At 43.0% G+C, this 22622-nt stretch overlaps 1 protein-coding gene across 1 annotated transcript in view; it reads right to left on the minus strand.

Moving 5' to 3' along the window:
- OSBP2 (oxysterol binding protein 2) overlaps window positions 1-22622 on the minus strand; it is a 350477-nt gene that overhangs the window by 7562 nt on the left and 320293 nt on the right. Inside the window, exons 9-12 of the mRNA XM_040345226.1 lie at window positions 15483-15603; window positions 14502-14605; window positions 11637-11732; window positions 4184-4368 (exon numbers count right to left, since the gene is read on the minus strand). Coding sequence (XP_040201160.1) covers window positions 4184-4368; window positions 11637-11732; window positions 14502-14605; window positions 15483-15603 — 506 coding nt within the window. The remainder of the gene's footprint in view (window positions 1-4183; window positions 4369-11636; window positions 11733-14501; window positions 14606-15482; window positions 15604-22622) is intronic.

Consider the following 22622-nt stretch of genomic DNA (forward strand, 5'->3'; position numbering starts at 1 on the left):
AAAACACAGCGCACTAGTTTGAACCTGGCCTAAAATTCTAATTGTATTGTCGGTTCCTACTGCAGCATATAAAATGGAAGACTCTAATTTCTTACATTAGCACTGTCTCTCTCCTTTGTTAGACCTCATTGTTGCCCTCATTTTAAATACCTGCCATTAAAGTGGTTTCATGAAAAATAGTCTGTCAGAAAAGGTTAATGAAATGCGTGTGCATGCAGCATTGGAGGGAAGCTGGCTTATCACAATGTACAATGAATGCAGAACATTGCCTTTTATAGTCTCTTCAAATACATAAAAACAAGACAAGATAGAACCTATATACTGTATATTAGCATTATAAACGGGATGACCTTTATTAGGAAAAACCTATATTCAGGAAAAGATACAGGTTGCCATTGTTGACCTTTCATTCTCAAAATGCTAACTGCCTTCCTGCCCTGCTGATCCAAAGACTTCAATACTTGGAGTCACTTACCTAGGACAAGTATGCAGATCAGGGGTTATGACTTCATGTGTTTCATGCTTTTTCTGGGTCACTTTGCTAGATGTCTGCACTCAAGATATGATGGTGTATTTTGCCATTAAAAGCCACTGCAGTCAATTAAAACTAGCTGCAACATCACATGCATATGTGTTTTTTTATATGCACCCCATTGATTTATTGATATATGCATAGAGTAATGCAGTAAAATTATGTCTAAGAACTAAATAGGTACAGCAAAAAATGTAGGCTTCTTATTGAAGGAGCTAGCAGAACTTCGAGACGTCACCTAAATATTCATTGATCAGCTATAACATTATGACCACCCACTTAATATTGAGTAGGTCCCCCTTTTGCTGTCAAAACAGCGCTGACCAGGTGAGGCATAGACTCCACTACCCTTCTGAATGTATGCTGTGGTACCAGGCACCGAACTGCCAGTAGCAGATCACTGCCCTCGCTACCTTGCCGTTATAACATCCTGGTGCCATCTCTTCCCCACATAAGCAATGCACATGCACCTGGCATTCCACATGATGTATGAGAAAATGTGATTCATCAGACCAGGCCACCTTGTTGGATTAGTGCAGTCCTGATGCTCCAGTGCCCATTGTAGGTGCTTTTGGCTGTAGACACAGCAGAGGCGTATCTAGTGAAAATAGCGCCTATGGCAAGCACTAAAACTGCGCCCCTGTCGAAACATTTGAAACCCATCTTTTAGATAAACTTAACAAAAAAAAACAGCTAACAAAACTAGTGATATTTATCATCCCTTGTGATACCTTGGGTAGTGACATATCCTCTTTATGGAGAAATCTGGGGTTTATTAAACCCCTGATCCCTTCTCTGCCCTCCAAGGCCAGGTAAATGCAGAACCAATACTGGAAGTAATGAAATCTTCATCACTTAAGGCCTCAGTTTTCACAGAGGAGAGGGAGAAACTGATTTTCCTCCTTTGTGCGCGACCAGATGGAATGGGAGAGCCTGGGAGAACAGGGGAGGACTGTGGCTGAACGCAGCAGGAATAGCACTGCCATTGTCCATTAGCAAAGGTGCTGAAAGGAGATCCTACTTATGCTCGGGAGGAGGGAAGAAGATACCCTCAGACCCTGGTAAGTGTCTTGCTGCCCAGCCAATCAACAGCGCCCCCTCCATATGGCGCCCATGGCACTTGCCATAGCTGCCATACCCTAGATACGCCACTGCATCACAGGCCCTCTGACTGGTTTGCAGCTACGCATCTCCATACACAACTAACTTCAATGCACTATGGGGTTTATTTACTAAAACTGGAGCACTCAGAATCTGGTGCAGCTGTGCATTGTAGCCAATCAGCTTTGGCAGTAATACCTGGAAGCTGATTGGTTTCTATGCAAAGCTGCACCAGATTTTTCACTCCCATTTTAGCGAATCAACCTTACCTTTCTATCAGAACCAACATTAAAGCTGAACTTCACCCAAAAAGGGAAGCTCCACTTGTTTGCACCCCCTTCCCCACTACCACATCTGGCATTTTTTTTTTGGGGGGGGGGTACCTGTTTTTGACAGTTACCTGCTTCAGATCGCTGCTGTGATCTGTGCAGAAGCTTAGCCCCCCTGCCTTTTCCCCGCAGTCTTCTGGGACATATCACAGGTCCTAGAAGACTGTGAAACCATTCACAAAGCACAGCGTGGCTAGTGCATGTGCAGTAGGAAATCAGCTGTGAAGCCGGAAGGCTTTACTGCCAGTTTCCCTTACCTACGATGAATTGGCTTGGGTGAGGACATTCTAGATCCCTAGACAGGTAAGTGTCCTTAAATGTAGCAGTATTTGTAGCTGCTGACTTAAAACATTTTTTGTGAGGGGACTGGAGCTCCCCTTTAACTTTTTCAGAGTTACAGTAGCTTTTCCATTGGATCGAACTACATGGTCCAATAAGCCTTGGCTTAAGTCCATGATCCTGCTGTCAGTTTTCCTTCCTTGGGCCACTTTTGGTAGGTCCTGGCCACTGCAGACTAGGAACATCCCACAAGAGCTGCAGTTTTGTAGTTGCTCTGACCCAGTCTTCTAGCCTGTACAATTTGGCCCTTGTCAAAGTTTCTCAAATGCTCACAATTTCCCATTGTTTCTGCTTTAAACATATCAACTTGAGGGATGACATGTTCACGTGCTGCCTAATATATCCAACCCACTTGTATGTGCCATTGTCACAAGATAATCAATGTTATTCACTTTACCTGTCAGTGGGCATGTTATGGCTGATTGGTCTTCTTATCGCGTGTATTTTGCCCTAATACAAAATTAAGAGCTTCAAAGGCAGCTTAAAGGGATATTAACCATTCTTACTTCATCCCCTGTCCCAACAAAGCAGGTATAAATATAATTTCAAAGGTTAAGGTGAAGAAACTGAAGTCTTTTGAAATCTCAACTTGTTACCAAATAAGTTTGAACATCTTCCCTCTTAGGCTAAATTTAGATGTGTGGTTGAGGGGCAGTAAAAATGCACCCTTAAAACGCTCCCTCCTTAAAGGGGTTGTAAAGGTTTGTTTTTTATTTTCTAAATAGGTTCCTTTAAGCTAGTGCATTGTTGGTTCACTTTTCCTTCGATTTCCCTTCTTCTAAATGTTTTTTTTTTGTCTGAATTTCTCACTTCCCATTTCTCCTCAGTAAACTTGCCACCATCATCCGAGCGGTGGTTAGTCAGCCAGAACAGCTTACTGAGGAGAAACAGGAAGTGAGAAATTCAGACAAAGAAAAAACATTTAGAAGGGAAATCGAAGGAAAAGGTAAGTGAACCAACAATGCACTAGCTTAAAGGAACCTATTTAGAAAATAAAAAACAAACCTTTACAATCCCTTTAAGTTACAAATGGCAGCGGATGGGGGCGTTTAAATGCTGTGGTCATGATTTTTCGTGCAAAAAGTACCCAACATGTCATGATTGGCAGACAGCAATTTGGAAAAGTTCAATAAAGCTGTGGCCTTGCCCTTTCCAACTTAAAGAAACACTAAAGTCAAAATTTTTAGTTTTTTTAAAATAACAAATATGTTATACTTACCTCCACTGTGCAGCTCGTTTTGCACGGAGTGGCCCCGATCCTGGTCTTCTGGGGTCCCTCGGCGGCAGTCTCGGCTCCTCCTCGCAAAAGCTTTCTACCTTCATGCGAGCGAGCTCGCATGGTGGAAAGCTTTTGCGTGCGCGTTCCAGTGATACAGCAGCGGCCATAGCCGCCGACTGTATCACTCTGCCCCGCCCCCAGTGCGCCGCGTCATCCGCTGTGATTGACAGCAGCACCAGCCAATGGCTGCGCTGCTATCAATCCGCCCAGCCTAGCCAATCAACGGCCAGGCTGGGAACCCGAGAACATCACATGGACGCGCCCGGGAATTTTGAATGGTCAGGTAAGTAAAACGGGGGCTCGAGGGGGCCAGTACCATCAGATGTTTTTTCACCTTAATGCATAGGATGCATTAAGGTGAAAAAACATTTTCCTTTACAACCCCTTTAATCAGCCTCTGTGTCATTTTTGGGCAACGTATTGGTCTTTTAATTGGTTGTATGAGCATATGCTTCTCAGCAGTCAAGTATCTGTTGCTATAGTTCACTGTGTTTTGCACTGCATAAATGAACATACCTATAGTGCTCACTTATATACTTCATTGGAAGCCAAGTGTAAGAAAGAATGTAATCTGAACTGACAGTCTACGCTGCGAAGACTTACGGTAGAGGGTATTTCTTCCACAGTAGCTTTGGCGGAAGGGTTTGGTAGACGGTTTTCTGCTTGCCTTCTCCACTTCCATTGCCTTGACTGCTCTGCACAATCTTTGAACATTCCATCTTTTCATCCCATGTTCCTGACAGGACATAATGTGCTTTTCCATTTGTATCAGTCACAACCCCAGTGACCTAAAAGAGATCAGAAAAGTCAGATTAATTATTATTGTCAATGTACCAGCCCAGTAAATAAAGAGTAAAAGATGACTGGGTGTAGCACATAGATGCAGGAGGGAACACATCCATTCACTAGCCTTGCCTGATACTGGGTTATCACTGATCCACAAATATTACCACTGTACGTATATAATTGCATGCCATATAGGAAGTAGACGATGCACGGCATATAGGAGAGTAGATTATAAATGCCATTAGAGATATAGATGCCATATAGGAAGTAAACGATGGGCAACATATAGGAGGTAGACACCACACAACCAGAACCCACCAGCTTGCCCTATTCACAGGAATTTATTGTCCAGGTACAGAATCAGGGCTCAAGTCCTGCGGGAACGCATGGGAACGGAGTCCCTGCACTTTTTTCACAGCAGGAACGCAGTTCCCTTTGCAGGACTAGAGCAGCTGAGAGCAGCCGAGCCGCCCGAGCCAATCCTTCACTAAGTGGCGATGCCCAGCTTGAGTCACTGTCAGGGGCAGGCGAACCTTAGTAATCCTTTAAGCAAGTTCTTTCTAAATCCCGCGATAACTCGCGGCAGACCTGCGCAATGTCTCCTGGGAACAATGACAAAAGCTCCCAGGAGACATTGCGGCATTGAGGAAGTGACAGAATACCCGCACACTACCTGATGAATCCATATACAGGAGGCGGCCAGTAACATAAAGGATTACTAAGGTACAGCTGTTTAGTAATTATACATATGAGCGTATCATTTATTTATTTTTGGTGGGGGAGTGGATCTTGGGTGGGAGTTCCCACACTTTTTTCCCCAGGACTTGACCCCTGTACAGAATGCCTCATAACTTGACAACTTGCATACAGAAAATGTCATTAGTACAGGACATCAAGCTCTATGAGTGAACGTTGCTTTATTTGGAGGCATTTTTTAATTCTTTTTTTTTTAAGAAGTGACTGTAGGATAACACTGGTCCATTATATTCCAAGCTTTTATACACAGCATTTCTTCCAGCTGCTGCAAAACGCTAGTTAAAAGGGAGGTTACATATAAACAACAACTGTATGTTCATTCTGTGCTCAGTGGCAGATAAACCTGGTTGCATTTGAACAGTCTTGGGCCTGAAAAGCATTGTAAATATCAGCTTTTTCCAGCCTTTAGACAGTTAAAGGGGTTGTAAAGGAATTTTTTTTTTATCTTAACAGCTTCCTTTACCTTAATGCAGTGCTGTTTTCATATCCTCATTGTTCGTTTTTGCTCTCAAGTTGCTGTAATTTCTCTCTGTTCTGGACACTTCCTGGTTGTCTGTTTCCTGATGACCACAGTACTGGGAGCTTTCTCTCTGTGGTCACTAATCAAGGAGGTGTGATTACTGTGTGTCTAAAACCCCTCAACACCAATCAGTTTCATTTTACAAACCATCACTGCCCTGTATTGGCTCTGTGTCTCTGTACATCACAGAAGCAGGAAACAGCATGCAAAAACTAAACTAAAACTGTAGGTACATTATATGATTGATTTTTATCTATGTTTAAAGCGGAGGTTCACCCTTTAAAACATTTTTTGACATCACACAAAGTCGCGCCATCCTACCGACACAATGCCAGTGTTTTTTCATTTCAGCAAAAAAAAAAAATTTCCTTTACAACTCCTTTAAGGTCACACATGATCCTACCTTAGATATATTTGTCGCAGCTGGCACTGTATCTCAGAGAAGAGTGTCCTGATCCCTCCAATATTCACACATCTTTGTTGTTCTGAGTGTTTTGTAATAACATTGCTTTTTAGGGATTATAAGGCATTCTATGTAGTCAATATCTCAGAAATGTCACTATATAGACTTATAGGCCTCTGTCACTCAAGGAATACAATATTGATGCATGTGTTGACACGCATTGTGCTGTAATCACAAACCTTGGTGTGACAGAATCCTATTGCTTAGGGAGCAGGGCCCTCTGATTCCTCCTGTATTGACTTATATTGTAACTGTACTGTTTGCCCTCAGGTTGTAAAGCTCTGCGCAAATTGTTGGCGCGATATAAATCCTGTATAATAATAATATTGATTTCTGCTGACCAAACAAAAATTCTTTAGCTTAAAAAAAGCAACAGAACAAAGCAAAAGCAATTGGCAGGCATTTGTTGGATTTATTAAATTCACAAATGAATTCCTTGATCCAGTTACACTATAACCTTAGCAATATATTCAGAAGGAAAGCTCTTGTTAAATGCCAGGCCTCCCCTGTCTACAAGAAGTCGTGTTCTGCAAAACACACACTTTTAACAGTAAGCAAACAGGAACACTGCTGAGAAATGTATGTACATGTTTTATTCTACAAGGCAGCAACCAGCATGGGGCAACTGTATTCAGGCCTGCCGGGGTTCACTGCACAGTGCTTGATCAGTCTGCTTGATGTCATTTCACTACACCTACATAGCTGTTCTGAAACACTTTCGTGACCAAAGGTAATAATTGCCCATGTCAACTTCTGCAGAATAAGTATGCCTCTTTGACTAAATAAGAACTATTAGCTTAACACATTAGTCTAAAATGTTTTAAAGGTGAGGTATAACCAAAGCTATTTTGGCTTTACTTCTCCTGTTGGCTACAGGAGTGTAGTTCGTTCTCCTATGACCCGTTTTCAGTCGACAGCGGGCAAAAGTCCTCTGTTGGTTGATGTCATTCAGCCAGTCCAGGCTTGGGAAAGATCCCAACTTTACAGTCGGGATCCACCCAGATGACTGGATCTGCACCTGACTCAGCCTCTCACTGATCCGCTGAGAGCCTAAGCCAGCCCCTGCTGCCCCCTCCACAGCCGAGCACTCCAGTGAGCACTAGAGGGGCAGAGCACAGAGCTGGTGACTGACAGCCCTACTCTCTGCTCAGAACGGTGGGGGAGAAGCAAGCGATCAGCGGTGTTTGATCACTCAGTTCTCACTGCAGGGCCAGCGGAGGACAGATGCAGCATCAGATGAATGCTGCATTCACCTAGGTGAGTATAAATGTTTGTTTATTTTATTTTTTAAGTCCACACTCTTTTAAATTCAATTTAAATATTTCTTACGATAAACCTACTAAAACAGCAGTCCTTAACCATTTGTACATGTGTAAGTACTTTCTACTTTTTATTGAATTTGTTTAAAACAATATAAACAATCAACCCTTTTATAAAAATGAGCTCTTACTTACTGTGGTTAACTTAGTTATACATGAATATGGTTGCTAAACGGATAATTGCAGCTAATGGCAGTTCTGACATGTAAAACTATAATAAATGTAGTTGTAGCTAATCAGAGAAATCATATAGCAGTCTTCCTCTGCTGTTTAATAAAAAACAAAAGATGTACTCTGTTTTAGGCGCAGTTATGTCTTAACCACTAGAGGCCCACGCTATAGTCAAATGACGGCTACAGCGTGGGCCTGAAAATCCGGGAGGATGTCAATAGACGCCCCCCTGCACACGCAACGTGTGCCCCAATGCAGGGTGCGCGCGGCGCGCGCTGTGATTACTGAGTTACTGAGACTCGGTGGATCACGGATCCGTGTAAGGAGCCGGTCCTGGCCCCTTACCCTGTGATCAGCTGTCAGCCAATGACAGCTGATCACGTGATGTAAACAAAGGATCGGTAATCGTTTTTTTTTATCCTCACGTTGACAGCGTGAGGAGACAAAAAAGCCGATCACCGGCTTGTTTACAAGGGACATCGGTCCCGAAGAGGAAGTAGGCACATCAGCCTCATCAGTGCCCATAAAAACCGCCTGCCAGTGCCCACAGTGCCACCCATCAATGCTCGCAGTGCCACCCATCAATGCCCACAGTGCCACCCATCAATGCCCGCAGTGCCACCTATCAATGCCCGCAGTGCCACCTATCAATGCCCACCTGTGATGCCAATCAGTGCCACCTAGTAATGCTGCCTGTCAGTGTAACCGATCAGTGCCCATTATTGCCACTCATCAGTGCCCATCACTGCCACCTATCAGTGCCCATCACTGCCACCTATCAGTGCCTCCTATTAGTGCCACTTCTCAGTGCCCACCAGTGCCATCTATCTATGCCCTTCAGTGCTGCCTATCAGTGCCCACCAGTGCTGCCTATCAGTGCCCACCAGTGCTGCCTATCAGTGCCCACCAGTGCCACCTTATCGGTGCCCATCAGTGCAGCCCATCAGTGCAGCCTCATCAGCGTACATCAATGAAGGGGAAAAATTACCAGTTTGCTAAATTTTATAACAAAATATAAAATAATATAATTTAAAAAAAATCTGTCTTTTTATTTATTTTTAACAAAAAAGAAAAACCGCAGAGGTGATCAAATACCACCAAAATAAAACTATTTGTGGGGAAAAAATTATAAAAGTTTAATTTGGGTACAGCATTGTATGACCGCGCACTTGTCATTCAAAGTGCGACAGCACTGAAAGCTGAAAATTGGTCTGGGCAGGAGGGGGGTGTAAGTGCCCAGTAAGCAAGTGGTTAAAAACGAAAATCTGGGGTAAATTACTTTTTTTTTAAAAATCTCTAATGTTTAGATTTGTCAAAATAACCGATTTAGAATGTTTTTTCATGTCCTACTGCAGGAGAACTGCTATTATACAGGTAACCAGATCTTTAAAAAATCCCTTTGAATTGATGCTTATTCAGGGTGAGATCCCTGCAAGTGAGTGCTTGCCATTCTTCCATTGCATCACCATGACTGACAGCATAGCTAATAGCTAAAAAGAAAAGAAGGAACAATGAGCTGGAACAATTTAAACCTTCACTGTTCTACATGCTGAGCAGAAGCAGTGGCTATATATAGGTCCTTTTTCCTTTATTTCTTTAGATATGTTTTAGAGCCACAGGGCCCCTAAAAGAAAATTCTGCGTCGCTTTAACTGACAATTGCGCGGCCTTGCGACGTGGCTCCCAAACAAGTCTTTTTTTTCCCACAAATAGAGGTTTTTTTTGGTGGTATTTGATCACCTCTGCAGTTTTTATTTTTTGTGCTATAAACAAAAATTGAGCGACACTTTTGAAAAAAAGCTATATTTTTTACATTTTGCTATAATAAATATCCCAAAACAATATATAAAACATTTTTTTTCCTCAGGTTAGGCTGATATGTATTGTTCTACATATTTTTGGTTAAAATAAAAAAATCGCAATAAGCATTTATTTATTGGTTTGCGCAAAAGTTATAGCGTCTACAAGATAGGGCATAGTTTTATGCCATTTTTATTAATAATTTTTTTTTTTTTACTAGTAATGGTGGCAATCAGCGATTTTCATTGTGACTGCGACATTATGGCAGACACATCGGACACTTTTATAATTATTATTATAATACAAAATTTATATAGCGCCAACAGTTTACGCAGCGCTTTACAAAAACAATGGAGACAATACAGTTATAATACAATAAAATACAAGAGGATTAAGAGAGCTCTGCTCAAAAGAGCTTACAATCTAATACTTTGACACTATTTTGGGACCATTCACATTTATACAGCGCACAGTGCTATAAAAATGCACTGATTACTGTATAAATGTGACGGTCAGGGAAGGGGTTAAGCACTAGGGGGGCAAGGAAGGAGTTGTGTGTCCTAGGGAGTGATTCTAACGGTGTGGGGGCGTGGCTTAATGTGACACGACGTTGCTCACTGCTCCCGATGACAGGAAGCAGACGATCAGTGTCCTGTCACAAGGCAGAACAGGGAGATGCCTTGTTTACACAGGCATCCCCCATTCTGCAGCTCTGTGACACGATCGCGGGTCACCAGCGGACATCAAGTCCGCGGGTCCCCCGGGCACAGTCACGGTGCTCCCGACAGGGGCACACGCGCCCACGCAGTGGCAAATTTAAAGGGACGTACCTGTACGCCCATTTGCCTGTCTGTGCCATTCTGCCACAGTAAAAGTGCGTGCGCTGGTCGGCAAGTGGTTAACTGTTCTGATCTTTAAAGCAGCTCTAGCTAATAAGTAGCATACTGTATATGTACTGGGTTTCATAAAGAGTGTTTTGGGCAAAACTATTTTCTTTCATTAGCTTGAATGGGCCTAAATACCTACTGCAACTAAGCTTAAAACAAACCTGTGCTGGGCCATGCAGACCACAAAGCAATAGGTTCGCTTTAGTGCCCCCTCTACAGCAGTACATTTACATTAATCGCTGTAGGCTTCATTCAGAAAATACATGGTACTTAGACCATGGTACATGTACAAATACAGGACATCTGGTGAGCAGGAGCATGCCATCCTTCCTGCCATGTGACTGCACTGGTGGTTGGCCCTGTGTCATCTCTTGCTTTCTTGATGCCAAGCAGTTACACTGAGATGCAGGAAGCCAAGGAAAGGTATGTTCTGCTGCGGAGGGGGCATTAAAGTGTATGTTACCCTAACATTTCATGTTCCTGATATGTGTATTTTGTACCATGTTCTTGTGTTAAAAAGTATCCTGTTCTCTTTGTATTGCTTGCTTGTGTGAAATACCTGGTAATCCTATCAGTCCCCTGTTTTCCAATTTCATACTAACCACGCTAGGCATAGAAGTGCATCGCTCCCAGTGTGGTCAGTTTTCTGGCTGTACTTGGAGCACAGCCTATATAACAGAAAGGGATAAAAAGCCCCATACTCTCTGTGTATTAGGTTTAAGATAATAGGAATTCAAATATGTGTTACCTCAGCTGTGTCAATCAGGTCACCTTGTTATAGGTAGAAATCTACGATTGTATGGGGATATCTGGTGCGATTGCACTACACATGTGAGGTATCACTGAGAATGTCAGATTGAGAGCAAATATTCTAGCACCAGACCTCCTCTGTATATCTAAAGTGGTAACCTGTAAAGGTTTTTCAAGCGTAGTCTATGGATAATATAATTTAGGCCGTTTGTCACCATTCCCTGGGCGTGCGTAATTTTAAAGCATGACATGTTTGGTATCTCTTTACTTGGTGTAACATCATCTTTTATATTTTACTAAACAACTGGTTATTATATTGTGTTTTTGTGTATTTTTTCCCCAAAATTTTTAAAACTGCTGTGCAAATACGTGACATAAAAAAATTAATTGTAGCACCCACCATTTTGTTCTCTAGTAGAGCCTCTGCTTTAAAAAAAATATATAATTTGTTGGAGTTCTAAGTAGTTTACTAGCAAAAATGCAGATTTTTACATGTATGTGAGAAGTGTCAGAAACAAGCCGAGTCTTTTAAGTGGTTAAGATACTTAAATTCCACAAAATGTATACTGTACATGATTCTCACAGAATATATTCCGTTGCAATACCTTTCTTGCAATGTCCCTTGAGAAGTAGCTGTATGGGGTGAATTTCATTTGGCATTTGTCCTTGGTTTTAAAGTTTGTAATTTCAATATCTCCAGACTATATAGGAAGAAAAGATAATAAATGAACAGTATATGCTTAAAATTAAAGAAAATAACAACAAGCAAAAAAAGGTCAACCACACAGCATTTGACAACCATAGCAATTAATCTTATTTACTGTGAAAGCTGCTCTATTATTTTATTTCAAGTTAAAAAAGTCATCATGTCTTAGCTATCTGCTACATCTTGGAAGGCAATCGGTTGTGGCAGCTGCACAGCCTATGTTCAAGAACCAGCTGTATGGTTTATACAGCAATGTACAGATGTTTTCTTCATATTGCACCTGCCCAGTGTCCCAAAGTGAGAGAATTTCGGTAGCTCCAGAATTTCTATTATAGCTAAGGAATATCCGTGAAACTATTTTTGTGGGTCTTTTTCAAGATCTTCTACATATTTTATACATATTATGAAAACTAGATTTTTTTGAAGCCCCATTCACATTTGGTGATTTGGGATCGCCGGCAAAATGAACGTGATTCTGCCCATAGCTCCTAATCATGGTAAAACATAAGACAAGCTTTTGGATGGCATTAATTTCTTATGACACTCCAAACGCGGTGCAATTTTGCTGTTATTGTTGTGTGACAACCTTTCTTAAAGTGGGTTGTAAAGGTAATTTTTTTCCCCTAAATAGCTTCCTTTACCTTAGTGTAGTCCTCACTTACCTCATCCTTCCATTTTGCTTTTAAATGTCCTTATTTCTTCTGAGAAATCCTCACTTCCTGTTCTTCTGTCTGTAACTCCACACAGTAATGCAAGGCTTTCTCCCTGGTGTGGAGAAAGCCTCTTGAGGGGGGAGGGGGCAAGCAGGCAAGTCAGGACACTCTCTACTTTGCAGATAGAGAAAGGAGCTGTATGTTAGTGGGCTTCCTGACACTCCTGCTCGCTCCCTCCCCCCTCAAGAGGCTTTCTCCACACCGCCTTGCATTACTGTGTGGAGTTACAGACAGAAGAACAGGAAATGAGGATTTCTCAGAAGAAATAAGGACATTTAAAAGAAAAATGGAAGGATGAGGTAAGTGAAGGAGGACTGCACTAAGGTAAAGGAAGCTCTTTAGGGATTTTTTTTTTACCTTTACAACATCGATAGGGCCACAAGTTTGAACCCAAATTATATTTAATCCAATCCGCATTGTATTGAATAGATCAGAGATTTTTTTTTTGTAGGAATGCATGGGAATTTCGGCAACCAATATTGAGCTTTTTAATTATATGTTCACCTTTTGGAACGTTACACATCACAATCATATTTAGGGTGTAATGTGTAGCATGCTCCAGGTCTGCACCCCCCGACCCCCCACCTGTGACAGTGGGCGGAGAAGCAACTGCCTGCACCTGCTATCACTTTTCAAAAACCGCTCACACAGCCGTGTCATTCATTTATAGCAATTAAATGAACTACAAGTCAGCTCTGCCACTTTGGCGGATGGCTTGTAGCTCTCAATGAACTGCAAGGGTGCTACTGAGTGTGCCATTGTAGTTCATTGACACTTCCTCCAGCTTTGTAACTGTCTGCCCGTTTGGAGGGACAGGCAGGCAAGCTGGAGGCAGTGTCTGCAGGAGCATTGATCATGCAGGCTCATCAGAAAAAATAATAATAAATGCACTTTTTTTTCCTGCAAAAATATGTGCATTTATTATTTTTTTCTTTAACCTGAACTGAGCCTTTAAGCGATCATTTGTTAGGCATTGGGATATATTTAGCTATTACAGCTACCATTGTTCTCGCTATTGACTAAGCACTAGTTTCAGTGCGAAACGCGTCAGCAGTCAGGTTTTATTTTGCTGTCACTTGTAGTGCTGTCCTTCTTTTAATAAAAGGCTGCAATTTGCTCAGAGTGCGTCTGTCCAGAGACAATCTTTGTTCCTGCATTTTTCTCGCTGGCCACTTTCAAAAACATATGAAACTTTGGCAAAATAATAAAATGTAATACTATTATTTTTACTGTCTCTTCATAATTCATATTTATACTATTCTTTTCATTGTCTCTTTATTCACTTTTTAATGAATGTATTTATATGAGGTATGAGTCCTATGCACCGCCTGTATCTAAAACCTCCACCAAAGATTGCAAAGGCATTATACAATTACGCAAATTATTTTGTGTAATTCTGTTACATATGTGAAAGACTTCTGTGACAATTTACGTATAAATATTTACATTTATTCTTCATGTCACATAAACAAAGTTATGTTTTATTTCCCTTTATCCTTTATAACGGTGCTCCCCAAATTGTGGCCTACGTGTCGAATGAATCCCTTTGTTTGTCTTTCATCGGCTCTTGGGGAACTATTCCTCTCTCCTACACCAACAATGGTTCACCGTTTTCCCACTGACATTAATGGTCAGATGCCATCAATGGGGCACCATTCCTCCCACTGAATACAACAATGGGGCATTATTTCTTCTCTCACTCAACACAGGTGCTAGGTAGTTGTTTACTCATGGGGCATATTTTACTCTTACCAACCAATGATGCCAAAATAATTTTCTACTCTCACTAGCCACAGTATGGCACCCCTAAATTTTGAAGGTCAACGAGGAGAAAAAAAATGCATTTTTGCCTGCACATTATTGGCTAATGGAAGTCAGCAGAGATCCCCCTCATTAAATGGCCTGTGGAAAAAGTTCCTTTGCAGAATGCAACTGTATTTGCAAAGTGCACGTCTATTTGCAGTTAGTAATTCAACGCCATTGAGTGTTTAATACAAATGAAATGGTAAACAAATTCTTATTTAAACCGTTTAGATAAATAGTAAACTGACCTGATCTATCCAGAGCTTGCCCACAATGATGTTATGGACAGTTGATGTGACTTTCTTCCAAACGTAGTGGTTCCCAGTGGAGGGGAAGTCCAGATGAATATCCCCTGAATAAAGACACACAGATTGTATTCAATATTTAAGATCCATTTGTAGAAATGTATACTATGGCCCGGATTCACAGACAGCAGCGCACATTTATGACGCCGTAGCGTATCTCCTGTACTCTACGCCGATGCAGCGCAGAGAGGCAAGCACTGAATTCACAAAGCCAGTGCTTCCAAAACTGCGCTGGGTTTCCTAGGCGTAAGCCGGCGTAGGTGGAAGTGGGTGTGACCCCATGCAAATGATGGGCCGAGCGCCAGACAGATACATATAACGAACGGCGCATGCGCCGTCCTGTGGACGTATCCCAGTGCACATGCTCAGAATCACGTCGGAACTACTCTCTAAGATGCGTTGGATCACTGCCTACGGCGTGAACGTAACCTACGCTCTGCCATATTCACGTCCAACGTAAACTACGTAAAATACGCCGACTTGTGTTCCCTGGTGCAGACCTTTGCATGGATGCTGCTGAGTTAAACCTCCTTTATTGGGCATAACTTTACGACGTACGTATAACTTACGCGCACTTGCGTCGGGCGCACGTACGTTTGTGAATTGCCGTATCTCCCTCATTTGCATATTTGAATGGAAAATCAATGGGAGCGCCAAATGCGTCCAGCGTAAATATGTGCCCACTCTACGCCGGCGTAGACAAGTTACGTCGGTGGGATGAAGCCTGTTTTTAGGCATATCTTAGTATGTGGGTCCGGCGCACAGATACGACGGTGCATATTTGCACTTACGCGGCGTATCTGGAGATACGTCGGCGCAAGTGCTTTGTGAATCCGGGCCTATCAATCTTTAAATTTGTTACTTCTCACAAAGCCTTTTCAGTTCACCCAAAATCAAACCCATCCAGTTTTCACTGTGCCTTACCTAATGGCATAATTGAGAGATATTTGCCCCTGAATTTACTGGCAATGGTAATTTCTTGCCATAGAGTCCACCCATTCTTGGAATAAACATGATGTGCAGCTGCTGGCGGATGGTGACTGACCTGCCAGAAATAAAATTAGATTATTAAACCAAATGCATATACTGCAAATATGTTTGTGTTTTGCATAATGATTTGATGTGGATTGGAAAGGACATCACATTAAATGACAGTTATGACAGGCCTTGTCTGTTTTTTAATTTATATCAGAATATGAGACAGACTATTTTACTGCAGTTATTTCTCCAGAGTTAAGGGGGAAAGCAGAGCTCAAATGCACCATAACAAGAAAAGTACAGAAATCTCTAAAATGAATAGCATAGCTTCCAGATCCTACCCACCGGTTTAGTTGACCTATCCCCTAATATACAAGGCAATAAACTAACAACTATCCTGTACAGAGGGATTCAAGTGTCTACCAAAGAAACTAACCTCCTAGGGCTGCAAACCCTGCCCTTTCTGTTCACAGAATTGTCTTACCACCTCAAATCTTTTCAAATTACTGTATATCTCAAGAATATAATCCTCCACCTATGCAGATTTTTCATTTCAAATCACTGTTTTTTGGAAACAATTTACAAGATGAAAAACATAAAACCCAATTTCCTTGATACCCTTCTGAGTCGCAGCAACACCTCAATCTCAGCCATCTACATACCTCTTCACTCTTTGTTTAGCAAGACCTTATGCCCCGTACACACAATCGGAAATTCTGACAGCAAAAGTCTGATGTAAGCTTTTGAACGGAAATTCCGACCATGTGTATGCTCCATTGGACTTTTGCTGTCAAAATTTCTGATGGTTCTCAAATTTCCCAACAGAAAATCCAATCGTCTGTAGCAATTCCGACGCGCAAAATTCCGATGAATGCTCGGAAACAATTCGACGCATGCTCAGAAGCATTGAACTTAATGTTCTTGGCTTGTCATTGTGTTGTACATCACCGCGTTCTTGACGGACGAAGGTTCAAAGAACATTTGTGTGACCATGTGTATGCAAGCCAAGCTTGAGCGGAATTCCGTTGGAAAAACCATCCAAGGTTTTTCCGACGGAAAACCCGATCATGTGTACGCAACATTAGAGGGATAAAATATGTCCAAATGGGTCCCCACTGAGAACCTTATGGACAAACTCTTAAAAGGCTTCCAAACCGTTAGTGAAATATGGAGAGAAACACATATATTCCCTACTTCATCTCCAAGGACAAACTAACTTTCAATGCAAATGTGGGCAACTCAATCCCTTTTTAGTACACTGCCTCTGGTCCAGCCAACTTATAACACGCTTCTGGAACCAAGTGAAAATGTGCATAATGTTGATCAACTGTACTCTACCACCATGTGACCTTTTTTTTTCTGTTATTGACCTTTGATGACCAATCTGTAAGCCTCACACCAAAATTGCAACTTGCTGACTTATAGTTTATGCATGTCTGCCAACTTGCCGCAAGAGGATCATTAAAACATTGAACTGTTCTTTCATTTACACCATCACTGATTTCTAATTCGCTATCCACTGTATCTATGCAAATGGAAAGCTTGTTGCGAAACTAAATCTGCACCTTCTCAATTATTGCCTAAATAGTGGAACTACGTAAGAAATTCTCTCTCTACGCAAGAGCGGGAACAGGCTCTATATCCTTTTTGCCACTCCCAGTGGCTCCTTGACAAAGCCATAGGTGATACATCAGTTTGTTATCCCTTGTGAGGAATCATCTCTACACTCTCGCTTCAAAGTCTCCTTGCCTCTTAAACCTCTCTGGGCCCCCTTTACTTTTTGACAAACACATTGTCACCTTTAAACAGTCTTAACTACGGACTCTTCACTGCAACATCTCCCAATGTTGCCAGCAATTAATCATAATAACTATTGGTTGCTGTAGGTGTGCTTTTACATCCCAAGGTTCATGGTTTTCCCTCCCCATGTCTACAATGCCTTCCTTTCTCTAGGCCTTAACAGAAAAACATGATTGTTGTTTACAAATTATGACCTCCACTTCCTTGATATTTGTATGGTCCTAACCATTAGCTGTACTAATAGCTTTACCAAATCCCTTTCCTTTGAATTTTGTTATTTTTTATGAATAAGATATTTAGTGAGTTAGGTGAGAGCACACAAGGTTCCTGCTACGTTCTCAATGTTCTCAACAGGACCCCATTCTGTTACTGGAAGTGAGGTAACAGAAGTACGCTGACTGGTGGAGTGGGCAGAGGCTCAGCCTGTCCCTCAGAATGCAACATATACATCAATACAAGTGTTCTTTTTTATGAATAGTGTAGGACCCACTGAAAATTGAATACTTTGGCGCAGTGGTGGGCTTAAGCATGGTATGGCCACATTATGTGACTAAACCCCCATATTTACTCATTAAGATTAGGTGCTTTAAAGCAGTCTTGTAAGATTTAAAAGTTACTCCTTTTGCATTCTTGTATGTGTGCGCTATTCTCTGTGGTGTTATTCATCAATACAAGTGCGTAGGACATGGGACAAAGCATCATATGGAGGAGCTATGTACTCTCTGTACTGCACACATGGCAAATATTCAAGTTGGCAGGCCACCTTAATGTTTGATTCTTCACCTGACCGCGGCCCCTGCCTGGTCCCTGGGCATTGGTTAACAAACCTTCGGACAAAGTATTACCCCACGTGCAAGAGTTAGTGACCTGGTTCAGCGCCTGGCGTAGTCTTAACAAACCCAGCAGGTATGCAACTTGGAATGGACAGCATCGGTAAACCACCAGACTGCGCCGCACGCGTTACCTTACCGTGCCCCCTGCCTACACTTCAAAAGCCACCAACCAAGTAATGGCTTTCACTTCCTAACTTGTTCTTGCAAAATGGTAATTACTATGGGCAACACATGTTTTTCTTAACTTCTTGTAAGTCAATCATTGTGTCCTCTGTTTTTTTTTTGGGGGGGGGGGGGGGGGTAATATTTTATTAAACAGTCTGGGATTCCACAAGTTCAAAGCTGTTCAGTTATAAGTTTTATATCTGTACTACGTAGTTGTAGTCTGTCCGCTAGCTTAAAAAATCTATTTTTCACTTTTGCTCTATGTATAATTCCCTAGAAGCACATACTAATCTCTGTAATTCTGCACAGCTGGAATAAAATAGGTTAAGCCATCATTGCAAACTTGTAGAGGCGTGACATGTGTCATGGAAGGAAACTCTGGCAGCAAATCAGTTATAGCATGGATATTTTAAGAAATCTTTCTTGAGAAAAATAGATGTGTCTGGACTTCAGTGTTTCCAGATCAGTCAATGTGGATTTAGATATCTGTCCTATGTGGACGAAAGTTCAGGGTAATTAGTCTTATCTTCTTTTGGTCTATGGATCATCCTAGTCAATAGATGAGTAATATGTTGCACAGTGTGAGTGCTTATCAGTCTATATTGATTGGGATGTCATAGAGAAACCAGAGCAAGATAAAATGTAGTACGATCCATATAAAATACAGCCACGCTTTCTGTTAATATTACACAAGCAATACAGAAGCAACAGCTTCATTTTTAAAGCAGGACACACATGTGCTTTAATAGGAATACATATATATATATATACAGGGCCGGTACAAGGCAGGGGCGGAAGGGTCGGATGCCCTGAGCGCTACCATTTGCGGGCAGGAGGGGGGCGCAGGTGAAGTGCCGCCAGTGTGCTTTACTGTACACACTAGCCGGCGCCACTAGTAGTCATCTGTAACTTACTACTGTTATGTGCTGAGTGCGCTCCTGCACCCAGCACAAGCCTACACAGTCCACACCAGCCATACATGTCAGCGCTGCTCCTTCTCTCCCCCTATGAAGGGAATTTGTAGTCCCGTCCCAGCAGCGTGACATCACTCACAGTCGGAGGTGGGATAGGAGGAGAGGAGAGAGCTGCTGCTGAAACTGCGGGAGGAGCCGCTGAGGAGGGACCAGCAGAAGTTTAGTAAGTTCAGTGTGTGTGTCACCAGGACTTTTTCACCTCTGGCAGCCCTCTCCTCTCCTGGCTTTTCTGTGTTAGCTCTGGGCACTCACTGCTGCTGCCCTCGAGCACAATTCTGCTCCCAGCACTGTAAGCTAGTGATTCCAGAGGCAGCTCGTCCCTGCTTGCTGCCACTACTGATACATTGCAGCATGAAGCCGAGGAGCTCTGAAACTCCTCCTCAGCTCTGTGCTACAGGCAGCAGGCAGAGCTCTCTGTACTCAGCTGAAGTAAGAAAACAAAAGCCTGTGCATACCATAGAGAGTGGTGGTCGTCAGAAGAGGTGAGGGATAGCCAAAGCCTGAGGTGCAGAGAGGAGTGCACTGTAAAGGTGTGGGGGAGGGGGAATATGTGCTGAGAGAGAGAACAGTGAAAAGGGGGGGGGGGGGTTAGCAGAGAGAAGAGCTGGGGGGATGTGTGCAGAGGGGGGATCTGGAGGGATTTGTGCAGAGGGGGGATCTGGAGGGGTTTGTACATGGAGGAGATCTGGGGGAATGTGTGCAGAGGGGGATCTGGGGCGATTTGGACAGAAAAGAGAGCTGGGGAATGTATGCAGAGAGGGGATCTGGAGGGATTTGTACATGGAGGAGAGCTGGGGGGATGTGTGCAGAGGGGGGATCTGGAGGGATTTGTACATGGAGGAGATCTGGGGGGATGTGTGCAAAAAGTGGATCTGGAGGGATTTGTACAGAAAGGAGATCTGGGGGAATGTATGCAGAGAGGGGATCTGGAGGGATTTGTACATGGAGGAGATCTGGGGGGATTTGTACATGGAGGAGATCTGGGGGGATTTGTGCAGAGGGGGGATCTGGAGGGGTTTGTACATGGAGATCTGGGGGGATTTGTGCAGAGGGGGGATCTGGAGGGGTTTGTACATGGAGGAGATCTGGGGGGATTTGTGCAGAGGGGGGATCTGGAGGGATTTTTACATGGAGGAGATCTGGGGGGATGTGTGCAGAGGGGGGATCTGGGGGGATTTGTGCAGAGGGGGGATCTGGAGGGATTTGTACATGGAGGAGATCTGGGGGGATTTGTGCAGAGGGGGGATCTGGAGGGGTTTGTACATGGAGGAGATCTGGGGGGATGTGTGCAGAGGGGGATCTGGGGTGATTTGTACAGAAAGGAGAGCTGGGGAATGTATGCAGAGAGGGGATCTGGAGGGATTTGTACATGGAGGAGATCTGGGGGGATTTGTGCAGAGGGGGGATCTGGAGGGATTTGTACATGGAGGAGATCTGGGGGGATTTGTGCAGAAGGGGTGATCTGGAGGGATTTGTACATGGAGGAGATCTGGGGGGATTTGTGCAGAGGGGGGGATCTGGAGGGATTTGTACATGGAGGAGATCTGGGGGGATTTGTGCAGAGGGGGGGATCTGGAGGGATTGGTACATGGAGGAGATCTGGGGGGATTTGTGCAAAGGGGGGATCTGGAGGGATTTGTACATGGAGGAGATCTGGGGGGATTTGTGCAGAGGGGGGGATCTGGAGGGATTTGTACATGGAGGAGATCTGGGGGGATTTGTGCAGAGGGGGGATCTGGAGGGATTGGTACATGGAGGAGATCTGGGGGGATGTGTGTGTACCACTGCTGCAGGCCTCGAGCCCTTGAGCACAATTCTGCTCTATAGAGACTGGTGACCGTCAGAAGAGGTGAAGGATTGCCAAAGCCTGAGGTTGTGCAGAGAGGAGTGCACTGTAACGGTGTGGGGGAATATGTGCTGAGAGAGGCACAGATAGTCACAACGGCGACGATAATTGGGGGGGGGGGGGCGCAGTTTGCCTCCTTCGCCCTGGGCACCAAATGACCTTGTCCCAGCACTGTATATATATATATATATATATATATATATATATATACACACACACACACAATATTACCAAAAGTATTGGGACGCCTTTACACGAACATGAACTTTAATGGCATCTCAGTCTTATTCCTTTGGGTTTAATATTGAGTTGGTCCACCCATTGCAGCTATAACAGCTTCAACTCTTCTGGGAAGGGGGTCCACAAGGTTTAGGAGTGTGTCTATGGGAATGTTTGACCATTCTTCCAAAAGCACATTTGTGAGGTCAGGCAGTGATGTTGGATAAGGCCTAGCTCGCAGTCTCCACTCTAATTCATCCCAAAGGTGTTCTATCAGGTTGAGGTCAGGACTCTGTGCAGGCCAGTCAAGTTTCCCCACCCCAAACCCACTCATTCGTGTTGTCGCCGCAACCACTTTTATCAGAAGCAGAATTGCCCAGAGTTTAAAAAATACCACTGTTATGGCTGCTTTAATGTAAAAGTAATGATGTATATATACTGTAGGCAGTAATTAACTTGAGTAACAGTGCACATCCGCTGTTTTTTTAGTGCTTATTTCTTTGCAGTATTTGGCTTGATTCTTATGCGGCGTACACACGGTCGTTTTTCGGCATGAAAAAAAAAAACTTAATTTTTCAGCATGTCCAAAAAACGACGTTTTCCAACTTCATCATTAAAAACGACGTTGCCCACACACCATCGTTTTTAAAAAATGATGAACAAAGCTCGGTGACGTACAACACGTACGACGGCACTCTGAAGGGGAAGTTCTATTCGCCTTTGGGCTGCTTTTAGCTGATTCCTTGTTAGTAAAAGACGATTTGTGCTTTTTTGTCCGTTACAGCGTGATGAATGTGCTTACTCCATTATGAATGGTAGTTTTACCTTAACGAGCGCTCCCGTCTCATGACTCGCTTCTGGGCATGCATTTGTATTCAGCCCCCCTGAATTAATACTTTGTAGAATCACCTTTCGCTGCAATTACAGCTGCAAGTCTTTTTAGGAATGTCTCTACCAGCTTTTTCATCTAGAGAGTAACATTTTTGTCCATTCTTATTTGCAAAATAGCTCATGCTCTGTCAGATTGGATGGAGAGTGTGTGTGAACAACATTTTTCAAGTCTAGACACATATTCTCAATTGGATTTAGGTCGGCACTTTGACTGGGCCATTCTAACAAATGAATATGCTTTTGATCTAAACCATGTTTCATGGTGGGGATGGTTGTGGTCAGGGTGATGTGCAGTTTTAGTTTTCTGCCACACATTGCGTTTTGTTTTTAGGTCAAAAAGTAACATTTTGATCTCATC

Source organism: Rana temporaria, chromosome 1 (assembly GCF_905171775.1).
Source record: "Rana temporaria chromosome 1, aRanTem1.1, whole genome shotgun sequence".
Classification (NCBI taxonomy): Eukaryota; Metazoa; Chordata; class Amphibia; order Anura; family Ranidae; genus Rana; species Rana temporaria.